The 22,913-nt window shown below is 40.1% G+C and overlaps 1 protein-coding gene across 1 annotated transcript in view; it reads right to left on the reverse strand.

Annotated features, from left to right (window-relative positions):
• Positions 1-11,015, reverse strand: part of DBX2 (developing brain homeobox 2) — a 30,829-nt gene extending 19,814 nt beyond the window's left edge. Inside the window, exon 1 of the mRNA XM_008704715.2 lies at positions 10,598-11,015. Coding sequence (XP_008702937.2) covers positions 10,598-11,015 — 418 coding nt within the window. The remainder of the gene's footprint in view (positions 1-10,597) is intronic.
• Between the last annotated feature and the right edge of the window lie 11,898 nt (positions 11,016-22,913).

Consider the following 22,913-nt stretch of genomic DNA (forward strand, 5'->3'; position numbering starts at 1 on the left):
GAGGGATAAGGATTTCACGCACCGAGACTGCTAATTATTCATATGAGCTGGAACCCAGAAAACGGACACATCTCCCAAATTTCCTTTGAGAAAAACAAATGGCCTTTCCTACGCGGGGAGTAAATGCACTGTCACATGCTACAGCACGATGTTAGGTTCTGTTAGCACATTTCAGGATACTCCAAGTTTTGTATCCCACCAACAAATCTAGCCTCCAGTTTCTGTGGGAATCTGTTACAAGTCACAAACAAATCACTTAAAATTCTTGGAACCGAACTGTGAATCCAAATGACTAAAATCACTTATTCACAGAAAACCTCATGAACTTTTCACTTCTTAATCAGATGTTCTGACTTAACTGAAGCCACAGAATCAAACTATTAGCTCTTTTGAATATTTAATTAAGGTGGGAACTTAGAGCCAACATAATGGTGAACTGGCCCGATTTCTTTTTAAACTTAGCGAGATGGTTCTGTGAAACAAGCATCTCATAGCCAAGGATGGTTACAAGCCTGACTACAGAGAAATTATTTCCAAAATTCTGTTGTTTAGAAAGCAAGCAATAATTTTTAAATGGGTTTTCTGTTGTTATTTTCACCCTTCTTCTGCTGATGGAGCAGAACAATGGGTGTTTAGAAGGGGTGAAACCACATTCTTTTTATTGTCAGTGCAAAACTGTGGTACTAAGTGACTTGAGTTGACATTTCAAAGAAAGAATACTAAAGACCACTAATAAAACCTTCAAATAAATTTCAAGAGTCCACTGCAATGCAATGCCAATTGGCAGCACTTTTTAAGGATGAGGAGAAATGAGAGAAGGTTCCAAGATGCCCTACTAAGGGCAACCAAAGGGTCAAAATATACCTCCAGGAAATAACAAGGAATTAAATAATTTTTTAAAAATGGTTTTAAATGGCCTTCTTCAAGTGCCTGGCACGTGGGCACCAGGAATAAAGAAATCTAAACTTCTGACCTGAAAATAATACACAATTGAAATAGAGCGTACCCAAAAATGAGACTCCAAAGAAGGGCAACCAGACGCCCTGCGTAATAAGACCTAAGACATCACACTTACCTAATGATGTGTGATTTGTTTTATCACACAACCTGGAAGGAATTCATTTATGTGATTCACATGCAAATTTGCCTTCAGTCACAAGGGAAAGCAAGTTAAGTAAATTCATCCTTTATCTTCCTGCTCATCAGAAAACAACAGAAGTCCACATTTTTTTCCTCAATGAGTATTTCAGACACAGGAAAACAAAGGTCTTAATGTTCTGGTACAGCTCATGAGAAGATAAATCAAGTGTAGTGTCTACTTGTTTGATTCTATCCTTTTAATTCTGTGCAAATAATATTTATTGCATCTCTATCAAGTGCCACACAGTGTACTGTGTACTGGGATCACAAAGATGAAAAAGGACAGCTTCCTTCCCTAGAAGAATTTCTTCTTAGTGTTTCTTCACTTACAGATTGATATCTTCTGGTCAAACAAATGAAATGCAAATTCTTCTGTTCTCCAAAGCTAATTTTGTTCTGTAAAATCTGAGGCATTCCCCAAGAAAGAGATGAGATTTGAAAAAATTCATATGGTGCATTTTCCTAACCATTGGTTCTCAACCTTGAATACACGCTAGAATTATCTGGAGTGCTTTTCAAAGATAAAGATGCCCAGGCCATACACCAATGGGGTTAAATCACACTGGCTAGGGGTGGGCTCCTCAGCACAGCATTGTTTCAAAAGCTGCACAGGTCATTACAATGCATCGCCAGGATGGAAACACTGAAAAGAACACAAAACAATGTCTGACACAGCAGGCACTCAATAAATGTTAGCTTTTACTCAGCCATTATTATGTAATTTGAGATCAACTGTGAGACAGCGTATTAAAAAAAGCAGCATGGTCAAGACTTCCACTGAAATAGAGAAGTAAGTAAAAAGAAAAGATTATTGTTAAGAAGGCTTTGTCAAAGAAGGCTTTCATCACGAACAACATCTTAATCCACACCTTAATTTGGAAGGTATTTGGAATGGCGAAGGATGAGGAAGAAGACATTCCAACAAGAAAAGATGGCATGAACAAAAGGAAGGAAGGCGAGGAGGGACATGGAGGGCAGGTTAAGAACACCAGCCCTACTGCCGGCACAAGGCCCAAAGACTGAACGCTAAGGAATGTGGTTGGAGGAGCTAAACGTTGCTGATGGAATGAAGGTATTGAAGAACAGAGTATTTTTATTTGATTTGATTGTCAAAAGGGGACAAATAAGGTTTCCCCAAGTAGCTTGGTAATATGACGAAGCTCTAATTTAGAAAAATTCACCTGGCAGTGCTGCGTGCGATGTGGCGGAGCAAAGTAGGGCTACGTGGAAAGATCGCACAGCAGTAAGAACATAAGAAGACGTGACGATAACCCTTTGTTTGAACACTGCCACTAGCATCTTCTCTAGCCTCACCTCACCAGCAAGTGGGTAGGGTCTGGCTTCTTCTCAAGCTGTGGGGCCCCAGTTCATGGCAATCATTAAATATAATCACTACATCTGCTGCCTCTCCCTTCAAGGTATCTCCATAGCAGCTCGGAAAAAATGAGCTAAATTTGAGGAAACCCATTGCTCTTTTAATTATAAAGTCGATGTCACAGGAGAGAATAGTGTAACAGAACAGCATTTGTAGCTGTCAAATTCTAAAAGCCTTAATGAAGGCTCCTTGAGCTTGGAGCTATACAACTCTGTGTGACTAATTCTTGCACTGGTCTACTCCAGCAGGAGACAGCCCTGGCAAGAATTGTATCTGATAATGGTTACCCTGATTTCTCCCTGTGGCAGATTTTAAATGGCTGCAAATTATTCAGCGCTCCTTCCATTGAGAGGTAGGGTCTTGATTTCCCCTTGCCTTGTATTTGGGATGGTCTTGCTGCGTAGTTTGACCAAAGGATATGGAAGAAAGGACATTCTGGAACTTCCACACCTAGGCCCCAAGAAGTCTTGCAGCCACTGTCTGGGGTTCTTGGAGTGTTTGCTCTTAGAACCCTCCCTTTCATAACCCAAGCATCATGCTATTAGAAGCTCAAGACACTTGGAAAGTGCAAGTGTCGACTGCTGGACTAGCTCTAGTTGAGTACCCAATCAAGAGTCAGCCATGTGTGCAGCCATTTTGGACATCCAACCCAGACGGGCCTTCAGAAGACCACAGCCCTGGCTGCCATCTAACTGTAATGAGATTCCAAGTGAGAACCACCCAGTGGAGCCCAGTCAATCCATGGGGCTGTGAGAGAAAATAATAAATTATTCCTTTAAGCTTCTAAGCTTTGAGATGGCTTTTTATACAGCAATACCCCTTTCTTCAATATTTTGCTTGTAGTGGAATGGTGGGAAGGAGTCTTTCACATCTTTCCCTGTATGTTATCAGTGGGCTTTGGCAGTATGTGTTTAAAAGTCAAATGCTGACTCTAATCTCTGTTCTTATTTTGAAATGAGGAAGTGGAGACTCAAGGAGTTTCTATGAATTGATTATGATTATATAATCAATCATATGAAGACCTTAGACTTGAATGTAAGTTTTAAAATTATAGAAATGTGGCTAAAACCAGCTCAGAAAACTGCATTTTTACATTTACCCAATTTGCCATTTTTGCTCTGGAGGAATAGATGGCAAACTTTTACTATAAAAAATACTTTAGGCTTTGCAGGCCATAGATCTCTGCTGCAACTATTCAATTTGTAATGCAAAAGCACCCATAGGAAATATGTAAACAAACAGAAGTGACTCTTTTCCTGCTTTAAATAGAACTATCTTTTGGTTTCAGATCCAAAACCTAAACTCAATCCAGCCCTAGGACAGTCTCTTTAAGAAATATGCCAGCAGTCATGGTTTTTATTTTCTTTTACTGCACAAAAATCTTCCCAAAGAATAACCTACCTCCTTTACATAGTCTAATTTTTTTTTTTTTTTTTTTGAGAGTAGAGAGAGCACACGTGTGCATTTGAGAACAAGGTGGGACTCGCAGAGGAAGAGAGAGAGAGAGAGAGAATCCTAGGCAGGCTCCACACTCAGCATGAAGCCTGATGCAAGGCTCTATCTCACATCCCTGAGCTCATGATCTGAACCAAAATCAAGAGTCAGACACTTAACCAACTGAGCCACCCAGCTGGGGCACCCATAAAATATGCCCCCACATATTTTAATTTTAAAGGCTGTCAGAGATTTAACATTTTAAAGAACAAGAAATTTTAAGTCCTCTCAAGAGGACTGGTAAAAATGTATATATATTCTATTTCTGACAGCCACTTTGAATGAATAAAATTAAGGCTGTTATGCAAAGTGCCCAAAAGTGAAAAACTTAGTTCCTCTTTGGAATATTGATAAACAATAAGGCAATTAAGTGTTCAGTAATATAGAAAAAGATGTGAATTTTTTTTCTTTCCTTTTCCCAGATGCTTTGGTTCTGAAACAAAAGTCTAAAAACTTTAGAGGCTTTTTTTGATCTCTGACTTCAGAGAGAATTTTAGTGCCTTCAGTTTACTATTCATATAACTCACAAAAATGTGCCCCTGAAATATTCCCAAATAATAGCTGGTTGACAAAATGAATAATGCTATTAAAAATGGGATCAGTTATGGTAACTTTATATAAAGTGATAAATTATTCAGCATTGCCAAATCAAGTACTGACTGGAGGCTAAAAAGAATAAAAGGGAGAGATTTCATTAAAAGTGGAAACATTACTGAAAGTAAAATAAAATATTTTGGAATAAAATATACAAGGGTCTGGTAAGCATATTATACATTAAGGCAAAAATCCAATTTCTTACTAAGAGAGTATAAAATAGAAAAGCATGATCTAATGAAGTCTTAAATAAGGATCCTAACAAGCATTCCTAGATAAAAATCATATTGTTTCTTTTTCCAATTTGCCTTTTTATTCCTGACAGACTCCAGGTGTATTTGAATGAAAACTCATACTTATTTAACTGGCTTAAAAACTGTGTACCTTTTCACTATTAAAAAAAAAAAAAATCACTGTAATTAGGAAAAAACTTTATTTAGAGCCTCTGTTAATCCAAGATTAAGTAGACAAACCCTGTATTAAGAGCTACACATCGGGGGCGCCTGGGTGGCTCAGTCGCTAAGCGTCTGCCTTCGGCTCAGGGCGTGATCCTGGCGTTCTGGGATCCAGCCCCACATCAGGCTCCTCAGCTGGGAGCCTGCTTCTTCCTCTCCCACTCCCCCTGCTTGTGTTCCCTCTCTCCCTGGCTGTCTCTCTCTGTCAAATAAATAAATAAAATCTTAAAAAAAAAAAAAAGCTACAAATCAAGTCCCCTTGAAAGATATAATAAGGGGTGCCTGAGTGGCTCAGTCAGTTGAGCACCTGCCTTTGGCTGGGGTCATGATCTCCTGAGATCCAGTCCTGCATTGGGCTCCTTGTTCAGCAGGGAGCCTGCTTTTCCCTCTCCCACTCCCCCTGCTTGTGCACGTGCTCTCTCTCTCTCTCTTTCTCTCTGTCAAATAAGTAAAATCTTAAAATATATATATATATAATAAGATGTATTTTAAATTATAAACAATATCAACAACAGAAATAGGACGGTGAAAAACAGGTTAAGTAAGATGTAAATGAAATATTTCACCACCACCCCCCACACACCTAAGGACACATTTGTTTAAATATGTTAAAGATAAGAACATTCCACTTCTGTAAAAACTTTCATAGCAAAGCATCTCGAAGTATTTTATGAACACATCTATTACCTGTGTTGCTTCCTTTCCTTTCATGTTGCTCCCATTTCTATCATTATTCAGCAGCAAACCTAAGCATAAAGTGATTTCTTACAGCAAAGGAAATTTTTTTTCTGGTGGGCACAAGAACAGGAGGAAGGAGGCACACTCAAAGAGGGATACAATGGAGTCTAATTCACAGCTTTGGTTCCAATATCTGAAGCCCATCTATGGCAAATAAATGTGGATAAAATCACTGCCGACAATCTTTTTAAATTGCCCACAACATAGGCCATCCTTTGGCTTCCTGCACGTAACTCTGAACTTTCTGAATCTTATGTTTACTTATGCATAAATGTGTACGAAATTTTCTGGGCATTCAAACCATTGTGCCTCTTAAAATAACCCTCAAATCTCTTAAGTCAATTGGAGTTCAGGGGAAAGTTCTAAAATGTTCCTACTTGCCTGCTGGATTTACTCTGGCTTTATTATGAGACCTCAATAGCTTCAATACATGTTAACAGATTGCGATTCCTTGTTGTTAAAGTGGAGTAGAGAAGCACATGTAGGGGTTGGGAGTGGGATAGGTGCTAAAGTCAGAGACAATTGCACATAAATTGCTACCCCACTGTAGCTCCAGCTCATGTGTTATTCTGTAAAAAGGATGGCTTACTGAATCACTTCTAGAAGGGAAGGGACTGTGTATTAGACAGATTCTCCATGAATCTAAAGGAGTTCATTAACTTGGGCAACATAGAACTGTTTGTTCAGAGCTGTGTAAAGTTGTTAAGATGTCAATATAAATTCAAAGACATGTTAAGAACATACAAAAAAAATGCACATGTAGTAAGAATATGGTTCAGTATTATCTACAAATTCCACCAAAGGATGGTTGAGGTGATAGCCTGAGCAAGGAAGCACTGGAAAGGGGTCCATCCCTATCCTTCTCTGAATTCTCCATTCTCCTTCCTGGTTCTGGGTCAGTATCACCAACATTCAAGATGCCATGATTTTAATTTGCCAGAATAAATCTAAAGCACAGTGGTAGCAAAAATAAGTGACAAACTCTGGCTTAATAAATTAGATCACAAAGTCTTTGAGTTGGACTAGACAAAAGTAAGTGCAATTAATTTAGGCCAGAATCATGGATTAACAGGTAAAGAGTAACTGGACTGGGAGGTGGACAAGAAAACTAGAATGCACATTAAGTATTAATGGTAAGAAGCAATCCTAACAAGGGGCCAGAAAAATGCCATGGATCTGGTTCATTTTCCTTTCCTGTAGTATACAGTACAACTTACTTGACAAAATTATTTAAAAAAAAAAAAAAAAAAAGGACTCACCTATCCAGAAGAAACATTTGCTTTCTAATACCTTTTAAGGAATAGATTTAATAATAAATTACATTCTGGAAATTATCTTTATGTCAAACGTTTTTTAAAGTGTTTAAAATAATGAATGTCATTAAAAAACAAGGCTATTTCCACTTGTTTTTGAATAAAACTGGTGACATAACCAAGAGAAATTTATATTTTTCAGCTTTTTACATTTCAGGGCTCTCTTTAATATACAAAAACATGAATATTTTAATCTAGCACAATATTCACCAAATAATAACATTAATGAACTTTTGGGGAAGGATCTCTGATGACTCTAATTTACTTGCAAAACCTCCTGGTTTCCCCTAATAAACTATAACAGATCCAAAGAATCAGCCCTGGAGGTGAACTATTTACGACCTTCTATTGCACTAAATGTGCCCTTCTCGAGCCTTNNNGAATGCCCTTTGATTTTTAAAGTTTTTAAACTACTCTATATAAACCCCTTGAGACATATAGCTACGTTGTGGTTTTTTTTTCCTACTCGAAATACTCAAAGAATTGCCACCTTTCAGGGATGAAGCACTGAGAGCTATCCTCTCATTTATTACCTGTAAATCCATGTTACTGCTTAACTGTCCCCACCTTGAAGACCCACAGCTAGTGAACGGGAAGGCCAATTTCTTTCCTTCTGGGCTCAGACACAAAATCATGACTTCTTATTATGATACGTGTTAATTGGTTATCACTAGTTGCTGATATTCAATGAAAGACTAATATAAGGAATACGAAGATGGGGGTGATTTTTTCTCTTTCACAAGTCCAAAGACATTCTCACTGTTAACATTCTGACAAAACCAAAATGAGCAAGTGAAGTAAATCACTGTAGGAAAAAAACTGGCCTACTAGGAAGATTGAAGCAGCTAACAATTATGAAAATGCTTGGTAAGCCATAGCGCAGTATGAACAAGGAATGTAAGTTCCACAGGAGCACAGACAGTCATCCGTTTTGCGCACTGACCATCCCAATGGCCTAGGATAGAGCCTGACACATGGGAGAGAGTCAGCAAGCATTTGCTGAACGAATGAAATATGTGATATAATTAAAAATGGGTAACAATGAAGCAGAAATTGCATGCAATGGCATAAGTCCCCTAGTGAAATAGTTCTGTATTTCAGCAATGCACCAATAAAAAGAACTCTGGGGTTTTCTCTTCGACATTTGGATTAGTACACTCAATGAGTTAAGGTTAGGAAAAAAAGCGGGTAGTCAATATGCTGAAATGATTAAAAATCACATTTTGTGATCCACTCCAAAGTAAGTGTCTAAAGGATCGGAAGCGGTTGTTTGCTGACATTTCAGAAAGAAATATAAAGAAATACTGTTATCTTTCCAAAAACAGTAGCTCTTCTATCTCCTCTATATTCTCTACAGAACATCAATCACTATGTCTTCAGTCAGCTAATTTTCAGGTGATAGTAACCTTGTCAGTACTCATTATAACTTCATAATTCTACACAGTAGAAAAGAATTCCCCCAACATTTGGTAGGACAAGAATTTGTCACTTAAATAAAACTAGGGCAATGTTCAGAAAACGACATTCTGTGTCAAATTACAAAGATAAATGAACGTAAATGCTGGTTTTAAGCAGCATATTTTTAGGAACAAATATAGAGAGTTTTAATTTTCTTAAGATACTTCTCTAGATTCAAAAATTAAATGCACTCCTTTATTTTTTAAATAAAAGGTTATTTGTTCAAATGAAAATTAATCTAGGAGAATATCATATCTTCAGTGAGGACTGAGTAAAACATTGGGAAAATATATACTTAAAATATATTAGAATACTTAAAAGGGAAATATAAAGTCTTGTACTCTTATTCCAAAAAATCATTTTTGCATTTTGACACTTTAATAAGTGTACAAGAATGAATATATCCTTGAAAAATTTTTTAAATATAGTTAGGAGAGCCTTTACCCAATAATTGCAATATTTTTAATGAAACAGATACACAAAATTCTTTTTCAGTTATTGAAATAGCTGCATTTGATTTGCATTTGGTTTATTTAAATCTAATCTATAAAATCTACAAAGGTGAAAATTAAGTAACTTTCAATGGTTGAGTAACCAGTCATGATCATTAAGGATTTAAAAATCCTTAAAAATAACTTCTATGGACACAATGCCAAACCACTAACAGTTATGCAAACCACCAATCTTTTCAAAAATGTTATTTTTCATGACACAACATTATTTACTAACTCTTCCTAGGTGAACCTGCTTTATAGGTTTCTAATTTTCCAAATACTTCAGAAATAACGGGGTGGCCCAAATTTCCAAGGAGCATAAACCCTGCCTTTAACTGTATTTGTTCCTTTCCCAAGGTACAAAAAGGCTTTCTAGAGTTTAGGTTTTACACCATGTGAATGAGACCGGTGCTCATATAATTATATTTGTTCCATTCTGTTAGTAACCTTTTCAAACTGAAAGACCAGGACAGGTTCTAAACATGTTAAATTCTTTAAAGCCATTAGCAATAAATTTGATCCGGCAGTTTGCTGTGACAATGGAATCTGCTGAAAAAGCGTCTATTAGTCATTCTGGACAAACCCATCGGGATTAAAAGAATGAGTTAAGATCGTCTAAGGACGCAGCGAAAAAAAAATTAATCCGACTGGATCTCAGCTTCTGAGTTTGTAAGAGACTTTTTCCTTTTTTCCACTGACCATTTCGGCTGCCTCTCCATACGCTTTAGCTAATAGCTGACTAAAACGTCCGCATCCTCTTCCCAATCACACACTTAGGTTTTCTCCGAAAATGAAAACAAACCAAAACTGTCTTTCTTTGGGTAAGTAAAATCCCATTTATGGGTGAATTTCCTATTCCAGGTGCCAATTCAGCTATTTCGGCTCAGCACAAAGAAAAAGTCGGCCTTGATTTCCTTGGCCTTAGTGATCCAAAATGTTAAGAATGGAGAAAGCCAAAAGTTTGCGCAACTCTCCTTCCAAAGATCTTTGCGAGCGTTCTTGAACCGCCCCGGCCATCGAAACGTTTTGAGAAGGAAAACCCCCCAAAGAAGGCCTCGCGAACTTCTCCTTGCCAAGAACTTCCCAGGGAGCTGGTGTCGCGCAGCCTCCAGGACAGGCGCCGGCGGGCAGAAAACGCTCAACTTGGGAAACCCCGTGAAACTGGTCCAGCGAGCCCGGGGATCTTGGGACTGGGGCTGCCCTTTCCCGCTAACCCAATGAGGTGCATTCAGGGTTTCTCCGGAAAGGCCTGAAAATCAAGGTAGCCCTACCACTTGTTGAAAAGAGACCGAAAGGAAGCTAATGGTGTGGGATAGGGGAGGAGAGGTGTCAGAGTTAGTGGTGGTACCCTCTTTACTCCCGAAGTGGCATCTCCACTAAAGCTCGAGACGCTCTAGGAAGGTCCCAGGCCAGAGCGGATTCCTGCGCGCTGGGGCCGGGGCTTCCTTGGCGCAGGGCGCACCTCCGAGCGCCTGGATCCCGGACCCGCCGGGCAGGAGGCGCCGGGCGCGGGTGGGGAGGGAAAAGCTAACTCACCTGGGGCTGAAGGCTGGAAGCTACAGTCTCGGTCCGCCGGAGTCCGGCCCGGCAGCCTGGCGCCGTCCGCCGAGGGGCTGAGCACTTGAAAAGCCCACCGCGTGCCGTACGGCGCGCCGCCGGGGCTGACTTGCTCCGTCGCAGGGCACAGCTTGAGGGGAACGGGGCTGGCGGGCAGGGGCCGGACCTGCACGCCGGCGGCCGTGGCGGCGGCGGCAACTAGAGCGGACGCCGGGCCGTGGTGCGCGGGTGGCTGCAGCCCGTGCGGCGGGGCGCCCCCAGCCCGCAGCAAGTTCTCGATCAGGAAACTCTTGCCCAGGTTGCCAAAGCCCGGCGCTGTGGGGAAGTTGAGGAGCGCGGAGGACGCTACCACGTCCCAGTACGCGCCGGCGTGGGCCGCCACGGCGCTGGGGAGCATAGTGCGGCTCCCGCACGCCGCCTGCGCGCCCGCCTCTCGCTCCGCGTCCCGCACCAGGTCCGCGCCGCGGCCTCCGGTCGCAGCCTCCCTCAGAACTGGAGCGCGCTGAGCCCGGGAAGGAGGAGAGGGCACCGAGGACGCCGGCAGGCTTGGAACGATATTATTTATTTGGGTTGGGCGTTTTTTTAAAGGATGGGAGGAGTGAGTGTGGGAGGGGGAAGCTGTGCGTGTCTCTGGCCCGCGGCGTAGGCTCTGGGGGCGCCGGAGGAGTCCCTCCCGCTCCCTATGCAGATCCGGACTTTTTTTTTTTTCTAGAAGGCTGGAAGGTGTGTCTAGCCCATCCATTCATGTCACCCAGCCTACAAAGTGACAGACGCGGCCAACAATAAGGGCGGCCCCGAGAGTCTGAGCTTTGGCCAAGGGAGGGGACGCATAGCGGGAGGAGGTGGGCGTGGAGGCCACAAGAACCGGGCGCGCTCGCCCCCTCCCCACGGCCGGGCCCCTGGCTCTGCAGCCCACGCAGCCCCCGGGACGCGAGAGCGCGCGACCGCGGATGAGGAGGGCGGGCGACACTCGCTTGCAGAGAGCTTTCGGTGTACCACCTGTTGGTCGACCCCTGGCTCTCCCGTGTTGATGTCACTTCTTCAGGAACGAAGGGGCATCCAGGGTAAGCGAAGAGTAGTCACTAGTGTCTTGAAAGGCTGTAGTCATCAGAAAAAGTCGCAAGTGTTAGAGACATCGTGGTCCTACAGATGAAAAGTTTTAAAGAGTGGGTTGCATATGAGATGTGCCCCTCCCGCCTTGTTAAGGCAAAGGAAAGAGTTTTTCTTGAAGACCTTTTAAGAAATTTCGTAGGTTCTAGTAATTCGTTTCTAGTCACTTTTTAATAAGATTTGATTTAGGAATCACTCCAGAAGAGATGTTCTAATAAACTTTGATATAGAGAAAGTGATCTTTGTTGGAGTTGGTTAAATGGTTGGGTCCAAAACCCAGGAAGAAAAGCCACCACCAAGTTTTCCTATAAAAACGGTCTTCTTCCACAGAGACCAGAATGAGAACACTGAATTACTTAGGATTACAGTTGCTCTTTTTTCCCCAGTAGAAATTTGGGCAATTTCCAGTTTATTAACAGGGACTGGACAGGCAAAAAAAGAAAGAAAAAACTGTGTGTGTGTGTGTGTGTGTGTGTGTAGTTAAAAGTTCCTTTAACCACAAGGCAATTTAAAGCTCCTCGTTTTAGAAACTGTATCAATGGCGTTTTAAAACTGTGACTGCTCTGTCAAGTAACAATTCCCATTGCTACTCTCCTGTGCAAATTTAGATGCATTTATTTAAAATAAAAATTTTAAAGGATGTCTGAAAGGTCTGGGGTTGCATGTATAGTTTTCTTCTTTATCCTAATAATAACATGATTCCTAGCTTCAATTTACTTAAAAGCTGGTGGAGGTTGTCAGGGTAGTGAGATAACTTTTCTTTAAAAATTCACCTGGTTGATTTGTGTTTCATTTACACTAGGTATGTCAAAAGCTTTCTAGAAATCCACTCAGTCTACCTGCTGCTAAATGGAAGGGAAGTTTTTGCAAGGCTGGTGTATGTTACTAATATTCATTCACTTATGGATTTAGTCAACAAATCTTTACTGAGCATTTCATATTTATTGAGCATTTGTGATGGTCCTGGGAATATATAGAAAGAAAAAGAAAGGTCTGGCCCTTGCTTTGTAGAAATTCAAAGATTAGTGAGGGAGAAAAACAGTAATATCTGAGAAAGGGACTGTAATTTGGAAGGAAAAGTGTGAGGAAACCTCCAGAGTAAGATTCCCCTTAAAAGGTGAACAGTGGTCAGGGATGGGATGTGAAGTAGTAACCTTTGAGATTAGCAAGGAAAAGAGAGATTACATCACCCCTGCCAGTCCTAGATCATAGCCACCATTTATTCAGTGTTTACATTTGTCCAAGTATAGGACTAAACAATTTGTGCATATTAACTTGTTTAACTTCATAATAATATTATAAGGTTGGCACTGTTATTGGCCCAGTGTTAGTGAGTAGACACAGAAAATTTAAGTAACTTTCCTGAAGCTGCACAACTACCAGAGTGATGAGGTTGAGATACAACCTAAGCTGGATGATTCCAAAGCCTTAGAACCTTTAAGTTCAGCTGTCACTCTCCTCACAAATCGACCTGCCATGCTAAATGGTGTCATCTGGCCTTGCAAGGGAGGCTAAGAAACAAGTATTCTGTTGTTCCGTGGTGGAAGGTAGCAATGAAGACTTGAGTCAAGAATAACTGTTGAGTCAGTCAGCTTACCACAGGCAGATAGGAGGCAACTGGAGAAATCCAGACACAAAGTGATGTGGAATTTAACAAAATTAATGGCAAGAAAATGGAATGGAGGGGATAGATATTACAGTGAGTTGAATCTATAGGACAGGATGATGCAGTTCTCAACTGGAGGTGAGCCCCTCCCTACTCAAGAGACGTTTGGCAATGTCTGGAGATATTGTTGGTTGCCACAACTTGACAAGAGGATGGGGCAGGTAGCCACTGGCACCTAGTAGCTAGAAGCCAGGGATGCTGCTCAACATCCTGTAATGAACAGGACAGCTCCCCCAACAAAGACATATCCAGCCTGAAATGTCAACAGTGTGGTGGTTGAGAAACCTCGGTTATAGAGGATAAGAGAGAATGTAGAATCACTTCCAGTTTTCTGGTCTCACGACTGAGTAGATGCCCACTTCATCAGGATGGGGACTTATAAGATGAGAAGCAGGATTTACATGGAGGTATGACCAGAAAGATGGAGACAGATGTTCTGGTTGTTTGCAAAAACTTCCAGGGAGAATAGTGTAGTGAGAAGAGAAATGAACCAAGAGACAAATGCTGGGGAATATTGGTATTAAGAGGATGAATAGAAGAAAGAGGAGCCTTGAAGGAGACTGAAAACAAGCAGTCAAGATTTGGTGACTGAAACCAGAAGAGAGAATGGAGCCATGGAAGTCAAAGGAGAGGAAGTTTCAAAAAGGAGGAATGGCAGACCTTGGTAAAGAACTGTTGTATGCTCAGCAATTTCCTTTTCCAACTGGACAAACAGCTACAGTGCATTTCCCAGCCTGCCCTTCAGGCTGGGTATGGCCACTGCAATAAGACAAGTGATCTGTTTCTCCTCCAGTTCTGTCCCCTAACAATCCACACAGTCCTTTGCTCGTCAGCTGCCAGATGCAGAGGTCCAGGGGATGAAGAAGTCCTCAGGGCATGATGGAACCACAAGATGAAAGCAGCCTATGTTCCCGAAATCACCACATGGAAGGCACACAAAAATGAATATTTACATAAGTAGATTATGACATAAGCAAAAAATAAACATTTATTGGGTAATGCCATTAAGATTTAGGAGTTGGTTTTCAAGAGCATATCCTCACCTACCTTAATTAATATACTGATTCTGCAAATGCCTCAGATTAAAAAAAAATTTAATTTGATCCTTAGTGACTTGGGCAAGATCCTTTTTGTCGGGAGCAAAGGAAGTAGACACCAGTTTGTGTATGATTGAAGATGCATAGAAGGTAAGAAAGTAGGGAGGTAGAAGTTGAAGAAACATAGGAGGAAGGTAAAGGGAGTTATAGGGTCAAAAAAAAAAAAAGAAATAAGGAAATATTTATAAAGTGAGAGAAAAGGGGTTGGAGGTAAAAGCGTGTTTGATAGAGCAAAGAGCGGTGATACACCCAGCACAGGCTGTGAGGCTCTTTACCTTTTGGTAAGGAAGTGTTCTGGGTCCGAGGCCTATTCTTATGCAGCCAAGTGAGCATGAAAGACCACATTCAGGAGACTGCCTTTCCCAACAGTTATCTTTATCTTCAGGTAACATTAGAGGGTGTTTTACATAGCACAATAGACATTATAAGTTATTTTTCATCTGATAAATAAGGTATTTAAGATTCAGAGGGAAGCATTCGCGCCTTTACTTGAAAGGCTTTACCCTCCAGAATCGAGTCCAAGGCTTAATTCTGACCCAGCCCTGTGTTCTGTCGCTGACTTCAGGAACTAATTGCCTAAATCCAGCTATAATCTTAGCAGTGTGCTGGGACTGGAACACTGTCGCATTTCCTCAAATGAATCTTTCATACAGAATGTGAACTTGGAAGCCCTGAGAGATGGACATCATTGAGCTTACAGACATATTACAGGACTGTTTCTGTATATGCTTGCACACAAATGTTGAAACGTGTCATAGAATTCAGTCTGACATTTGCATTCACACCTGGCCGTGGGGCTTTGGAGATGGCTCCAAATCTCTTAATTTGCCTAATTAGCTATTTGAAGCTTCTTGTATTTATGAAAAAGAACCTAATCATTGAGAAAGCCCAATAGACTCAGGCCATTTTCATCCCTTAAAGAACCACTTTGGTCTATGCTGAGATCTGGTCCAAAAAAAAAGAGCATCATTGCAAAATCAAATGCCTTCAGGGTCAGATGGCTGACACCTATGGGTTAGCCGTGTATAAAATAATAGAGAGTGACTTAGCTATTAAAGAGTGGGGGTGGGGGCTCAGAGGCTGCCAAACAAAGCATATGCTTAGGACTATTTGTCCTTAGTCTGGAGAAGTAGGCTTGGGCCAGATTATGCCTCGTATACAGTACTCAGGATTTTGGACTTTGTCCTTAAAGCAATGAGATGTACACCAGAAAAAAAGAAATTGTAACTATATGTGGTGATGGATGTTACCTTAAACTTATTGTGGTACTCATTTTGCTATACCTATCAAATCATTATGTTGTACACCTAAAACTACAGTGTTATATATCAGTTATATCTCAATTTTAAAAAAGAAAGATGTGATTTCATATCTGCATTTTGAAGGATCACTCCTGTGGTATGGAGACTGTACTAGGATCTGGAGAAGGTGCTGACTAGACACCATTCAATTAATCCAGAGAAGAGATGCTGGGACTTTGGGCTGGGTTCGCAGCCATGGGGAGAAGCAGGAGAGTATGATAGCTCTCTAGAAGGTAGCTGTGAATTTAGAGTCTGAGGGAGTCTTTTCTAAGGAGCCGGTGTGCTTGGTTTTATCAGCCTGTGGGAACTATATAGCCCATTGTGTTTCCGATATGTTTTGAATGCCAAGAAGTTGAGCTCAATTTAGAGTTCAATTGAAGTAACTTCTCTCGTCTCCAGCCTCAGTTCACTTTAGATCTTTCATGTTTATTGCTGACTTTGTTATATGTGTAACCATTTAGTGCACCTCCTCCAACCCTATAAGTAATAAGCAAATACAGCAAACAAGTAAATCTTTTTTTTTTTTTTTTTAATTTTAAACACACATGCTTATAGTAGTTCCACTAAGAATTCTAGGGAATCTAGGGGCGCCTGGGGGGGCACAGTCGTTAAGCGTCTGCCTTCCGCTCAGGGCGTGATCCCGGCGTTCTGGGATCGAGCCCCACATCAGGCTCCTCCGCTATGAGCCTGCTTCTTCCTCTCCCACTCCCCCTGCTTGTGTTCCCTCTCTCACTGGCTGTCTCTCTCTCCATCAAATAAATAAATAAATAAAATCTTAAAAAAAAAAAAAAAAGAATTCTAGGGAATCTAAAGAAGCTTCCCTAATACCTCCACAATCAGCCGAAATCTCCCTTTGGGCAAGAGTCTGTGCTTGGGGAAAAGATAAGCTTCTCATAGCCCAGGTACTATGCACTCTGGATTGTTGACCTCGCTGGCAGCCTCGGAGCACCTACTCCAACAATCAGACATCTTTGAAAAGAAGATGTGATTGTGAGGAATTAGTTCTGTTCTTGACTGAAAGGAGAAAATTCAAGAGTCCCATTGTAGCCTTTTTAGTAACCACTGAAAATCTGGCTGGTGCAGGTTACTCAGGGAGAAACAAGTATTTTCCAAAACTGCTAACTGTGTAGATTCTCTCCACTGCCCAACACCCACTCACAACTCAGAACCTTAGGCAGATTACATCCTAATCCTTAAATTAGAGAAAAAAATATTTTTTAAAAAGTCCAGGAATATGTTAAGAGGTACATTCATCTACTTCAACAGTCATTACTCAGTTAAATTCTGTACAATAATATACTTTCTTAAATATTCTCCCATTCCCTCCACCCTACTCCATCCGCAAATACTCTTGGGTCTTCAAAATAAATTCTAAAAATCTGGCTCACCTCTGAAAGACATTTATAAATATGTTTTCAGTTTTGATCTGGCAGGACTCATGCTCATATTGTCTTCCTTTTCCTGCACATGTCCTTTCTGGCTGGCTCTGTCGGCTTTTTGTGCATTATTTTGCCATGCCTCGGGCATTGTTCATCTCCGTGCCCTGCATTCTACCTTCAAGCTCTATTTTACAGACTTTCTTCTGTAACTGGGAGACTTCCCAGTTTCTTTCCAGGCTATTCAGTTTCTTTGGCATTCCTCGCTCATTGATCATTTCTAACCACTTTTCCACTTGTCCTGCTTGGCCCGCAGTGGAATGTGAGACTACTGAATGATTTTGAGGAAATTACTCTGGATGCTGCCGAGCAGCAGGTCTTTTCAACTGTTCCTCATTGTCTCAGTGTCCTCACAGCCACAGGTGCCTCTCATTCATATTGAAATCCCACAGAGTTTTCGGGTTTGCCCTGAATTACTGCTTTGGACAAAAGGGAGGATCCACATCACATTGTGAGTTTTGTCCCATTCCCCAGTGTTTACACCAGAATCGTCCCTTCAGATGAACATTAACTGTTTTTTGCATTTACTGCCAAAAGTATGGTACACACTGAGAAGTTAATCCCTTGTGAAACTGCTCTAAGGCTATGAACTCAGGCTCTCTGAACCAAATTTAGATGTGTCAATCCCCTTGCTTTAAAGTGTCATTTCTCTGGCCAGAATTCGTCTCATGTAAAATGTAATAAGCATTTTAGGTGAATAAACAAAAATTAAGCCCTAGAGTATTTGTTTCTTTCCTAGTCCCCCAGTTCTCTATTGAGTTTCACTGCTTTGATTTATTTGGAAACTAGAGTAATATCACAAAGCTTCTGAAGTAAGCATTGCTTGACAGCCAACCATTTAAATTGTGTGGTGTAATTCTCAAATGACCCTCCTTATACCACTTAAACATATGCTCTCTTTTTTCAGGGTCATGCATACATTTCACACTCCCCATCACTCCATCTACACATCTCCCCCAGCCCCAATCCAACACCTCTGGTCCAGCTATCCTTTCTTCTTTTAGCCTAAGTACCAGTTGGTTCACAACCCTAGGAGCTTACCAAGTGAAATCTGAAACTGGCCCCCAGTACCCAGAGGGCAAGGAGAGACCAAAGAAAGAGGCAGGCCACTCCAGATTGGACAGTGGTAGGTTGGCTAAACAAGGGAACTTACATACGAGACTTCTCTTGGGTGGCCACAAGACCAGTAGATCTCCACACCACCCACCAGATCTTAAAAGTTCATATCAAGGCCTTAACTGAGTTCTGTCATGTTATACCATCCAGGTGGTCTCAACAACACATTGCTCTCTGAAGGCTTTGTCTTTGAAAACACCTTCCACTCTGGGAACAGTGGGGAGAGTGTACATTCCAAGCACAGGGGCGGGGGTGAGGATCCTCTGATTGCCCACATCCAGTGTCTAGTTCTTGGGTCAACTGGCAGTCATGATCTCTCAGTTACCTCCCCCAAAACTTCACCAACTCATGACTGGCTCTTATAATCTTACCCCCCTCTTCCGTGATGTGCCCTGAGCAATCAGCAGGTTTCACCAACATGGAGATGACTTGTTTGGTGGCTATCTGGCTGCGCTGGAGGCAGATACCACAACATTAATAGAGGCACATACAAGAGAAAATGCAGATCATGATAAAGATTCCAAAATAAAGTAATAGTTTTGTTTTGTTTTGTTTTTCTACTAAGAGTCCCATGATCCAAACAGTTGATTGCTAAATCCCCTAGGCTATGGGTTGGATCACTCAGGGAGTTCACTTGTGTCCTCATATGATTTAATAAAGATGACACATCAACAGACTCCTCAGGTATGAACACACAACTCTTTGTTTGGACAATGGCACAAATGCCTAATTGCAAGGCATTAATCATGTCCAAGGCCATTCTATTTTGGAAGACAGCTCTTCTCATTAAAGACGTTTCGGTATTCAGTTAAGGACAGGCTTTGTTGACTATCATTTAAGGTTTGCTTGGTGAATTTGCTAAATGTGCTATAATGTTCTCCAGGCCAATGGAGGAAACAAAGATGGTGTCCAAATGATTGTATTGGTGGGCAACAGGAGTTCATGGATTGGTGGACTTTTGAAGTAATAAATGGGTTCACATCGTCTGTAGTTGTGGTAGCATCATTACTGAGGTAAGACAGTGGTTGATTTCTTGACATTCAGGTATGTAATACTTTTGGAGTGAATCTGTCCCTGACTAGCTGACTTTCAGATGCAGTTTGCTGATAATATTTGATTGACATGCAAAAGTGCCTTCACTAAGGGGACTTACTGTTTATCTATTGAACAGGATTAAAACTGATTCAGGTGGCTACTTGTTACCATGGTTACAGAACAATCACTTTAGAAAAAGCTTATGGAAAGTTTTTAAATTCTCAGTTCTCCCTTTTCAATCCTCATTCATCCAGGGCTCTAGAAGAGATAATGAAGATTTTCCAGATCTTATCACAGGTGTTGATTCTCTTTATAAATATGGTTTGTAGAGATCTGATTTTTAGATGGAGTGTTAGTTGGTGTGATATTATCCTGTGTTTATCTGGAATCATTTAGGTCATCTGTCAAGATAGTGACTATGCAGAGGTATTTAAGACTCTGGACAACAGACATCAGACACCTGTGCACAAGTAAATATAAATAGAAGTATTCAAGAAATTATCAGAAGATTCTCTAGAACTAGGTCTGATTAAATAAATAATTCCAAACAATTTTTATATGACCATCTTAAATAGCCAGGCTGCCTTGATTTTTTTTAGATTTTTATTTCAGTACAGTTGACATACAGTGTTATATTAGTTTCAGGTATACACTATAGTGATTCAACAATTCTATACATTACTCAGTGCTCATTATGATAAATATACTCTTAATCCCCTTCACCTGTTTCCACCATTCCCCCACCTACCTCCCCTCTGGTAACCACCAGCTTATTCTCTATAGTTGAGAGTCTGTTTTATGGATTGTCTCTTTTTTTCCCTTTGTTTGTTTTGTTTCTTAAATTCCACATATGAGTGAAATCATAAGGTATTTTTCTTTCTCTAACTGATTTATTTCACTTAGCATTATATTTTCTAGATCCATCCATGTTGTTGCAAATGGCAAGATTTCTTTCTTTTTTATGGCTGAATAATATTCTGTTGTGTCGGGGGGAGGGCACATCTTCTTTATACACTCATCTACGGATGGACACTTGAGCTGCTTCCATAATTTGGCTATTGTAAATAATGTTGCAATAAACCAAGGGGTTCATGTATCCCTTTGAATTAATGTTTTTGTATTCTTTGGATAAATACTCAGTGGTGTGATTCATGAATCATAAAGTAGTTCTACTTTTAACTTTTTGAAGAACCTTCATACTGTTTTCCATAATGACCACACCAGTTTGCATTCCTACCAAAAGTGCACAAGTGTGCCTTTCCTCCACATCCCCACCAAAACCTGTTGTTTCTTATAGTGTTGTTTTTAGCCATTCTGACAGGTGTGAGGTCATATATCATTGTAGTTCTGATTTTGTATTTCCCTCATGATGAGTGATGTTCAGCATCTTTTCATGTGACTATTGGCCATCTGTATGTCTTCTTTGGAAAAATGTCTGATCGCGTCTTCTGCTCATTTTTAAATTGATTTTTTTTTGTTATTAAGTTCTTCCTTTGTTTTAGATACTAACCCTCTTTATTGAATATATCATTTGCAAATACCTTCTCCCATTCAGTAGGTTGTCTTTTAGTGTTGTTGGCTGTTTCCTTTGCTATGCAGAACCTTTGTATTTTGATGTGGTCCCAACACTTTATTTTTGCTTTTGTTTCCCTTGTCTCAGGAGACATATCTAGAAAAAAGTTGTGATGGCTGATGTTGAAGAAGTTATTTCCTGTGTTCTCATTGAGGGCTTTTATGGATTTAGGTCTCATATTTGGATCTTTAATACATTTCGAATTTATTTTTGTGTATGAGGTAAGAAAGTGATACAGTTTCTTTTCCATTTTGCAGTCCAGTTTTCCCAACACCATTTGTTAAACAGACAGTTCTTTTCCCATTAGATATTCTTTCCACTTTATCAAAGATTGACTGACATATAGTTTGGGTTTATTTCTAGGTTTTCTGTTCTGTTCCGTAGATCTATGTGTCTGTTTTTATACCAGTACCATACTGTTTTGATTACTACAGTTTTGTATTATAAATTTTGATGCCTCCAGCTTTGTTTTTCTTTTTCAGGATTGCTTTAGCTATTCAGGGTCTTTTGTGGTTCCACACAAATTTTAGGATAGTCTGTTCTAGTTCTGTGAAAAATGCTCTTGGTATTTTGATAGGGATTGCATTAAATGCATAGATGAATTTGGGTAGTATAGACATTTTGACAATATTTGTTCTTCCAATCCATGAGCATGGAATGTCTATTGTTTCTTTATATGATCTTTAATTTCTTTTGACAGTGTTTTATAGTTTTCAGAGTAGAGGTCTTTCACCTCTTTGGTTAGGTTTATTCCTAGGTATCTTATTTTTGGTGCCATTGTACATGGGATTGTTTTCTTAATTTCTTCTTCTGCTTCATTATTGGTGTATATACATGCAACAGATTTCTGTACTTTGATTTTGTATCCTGCGACTTTACTGAATTCATATATGAGGTCTAGCAATTTTTTGGTGGAGTCTTTGGGGTTTTCTATATAGAGTAACATGTCATCTGCAAATAGTGAAAGTTTTACTTTTTCTTTACTGATTTGGATGTCTTTCTTTCTTTTTGTTGTCTGATTGTGGTGGCTAGGACTTCCAGTACTATGTTGAATAAAAGTGATAAGAGTGGACATCCTTGTCCTGTTCCTGACCTTAAGGGAAAAGCTCTCAGTTTTTTCCCATTAAGGATGATGTTAGCTGTGGGTTTTTCACATATGCCCTTTATTATGTTAAGGTATGCTCCCTCTAAACCTATTTTGTTGGGGGTTTTTATTTTGAATAGATGTTGTACTTTGTCAAATGCTTTTTCTGCATCTATTGAAGTGATCGTATGGTTCTTATCCTTTCTACTATTTATGTGATGTATCATGTTGATTGATTTGTGAATATTGAACCACCCTTGCATCCTAGGAATAGATCTCACTTGATCATGTTGAATAATCTTTTTAATATATTGTTGTGTATAGTTTGCTAACATTTTCTTGAATGTTTCTGCACCTATGTTCAGCAGAGATATTGGCCTATAGTTCTCTCGTTTTGTGTCTTTACCTGGTTTTGGTATCAGGGTAATGCTGGCCTCATAGAATGAATTTGGAAGTTTTCTTTCCTCTTCTGTTTTTTGGAATAGTTTGAGAAGAATAGGTATTAACTCTTCTTTAAATGTTTGGTAGAATTCACCTGTTAAGCCATCTGGTCCTGAACTTTTATTTGTTGGGAGTTTTTTTTATTAGTATTATTACTGATTTGATTTCCTTGCCAGTAATTGGTCTGTTCAAATTTTCTATTTCCTCCTGCTTCAGTTCTGGGAGGTTATGTGTTCCTAGGAATTTACCCATTTCTTCTAGATGAACTATTTGCTGGCATATAATTTTTCATAATATTCTCTCATTATCCTTTGTATTTCTGTGGTGTTGGTTGTTATTTCTCTTTTTATTGGTGACTTTGTTTATTTGAGTTCTCTCTCTTTATTTATTTATTTATTTATTTATTTTGAGGAGTCTGGCTAAAGTTTTATCAGTT

The sequence above is a fragment of the Ursus maritimus genome, unplaced genomic scaffold (assembly GCF_017311325.1).
Source record: "Ursus maritimus isolate PB19 unplaced genomic scaffold, ASM1731132v1 scaffold_26, whole genome shotgun sequence".
NCBI lineage: Eukaryota > Metazoa > Chordata > Mammalia > Carnivora > Ursidae > Ursus > Ursus maritimus.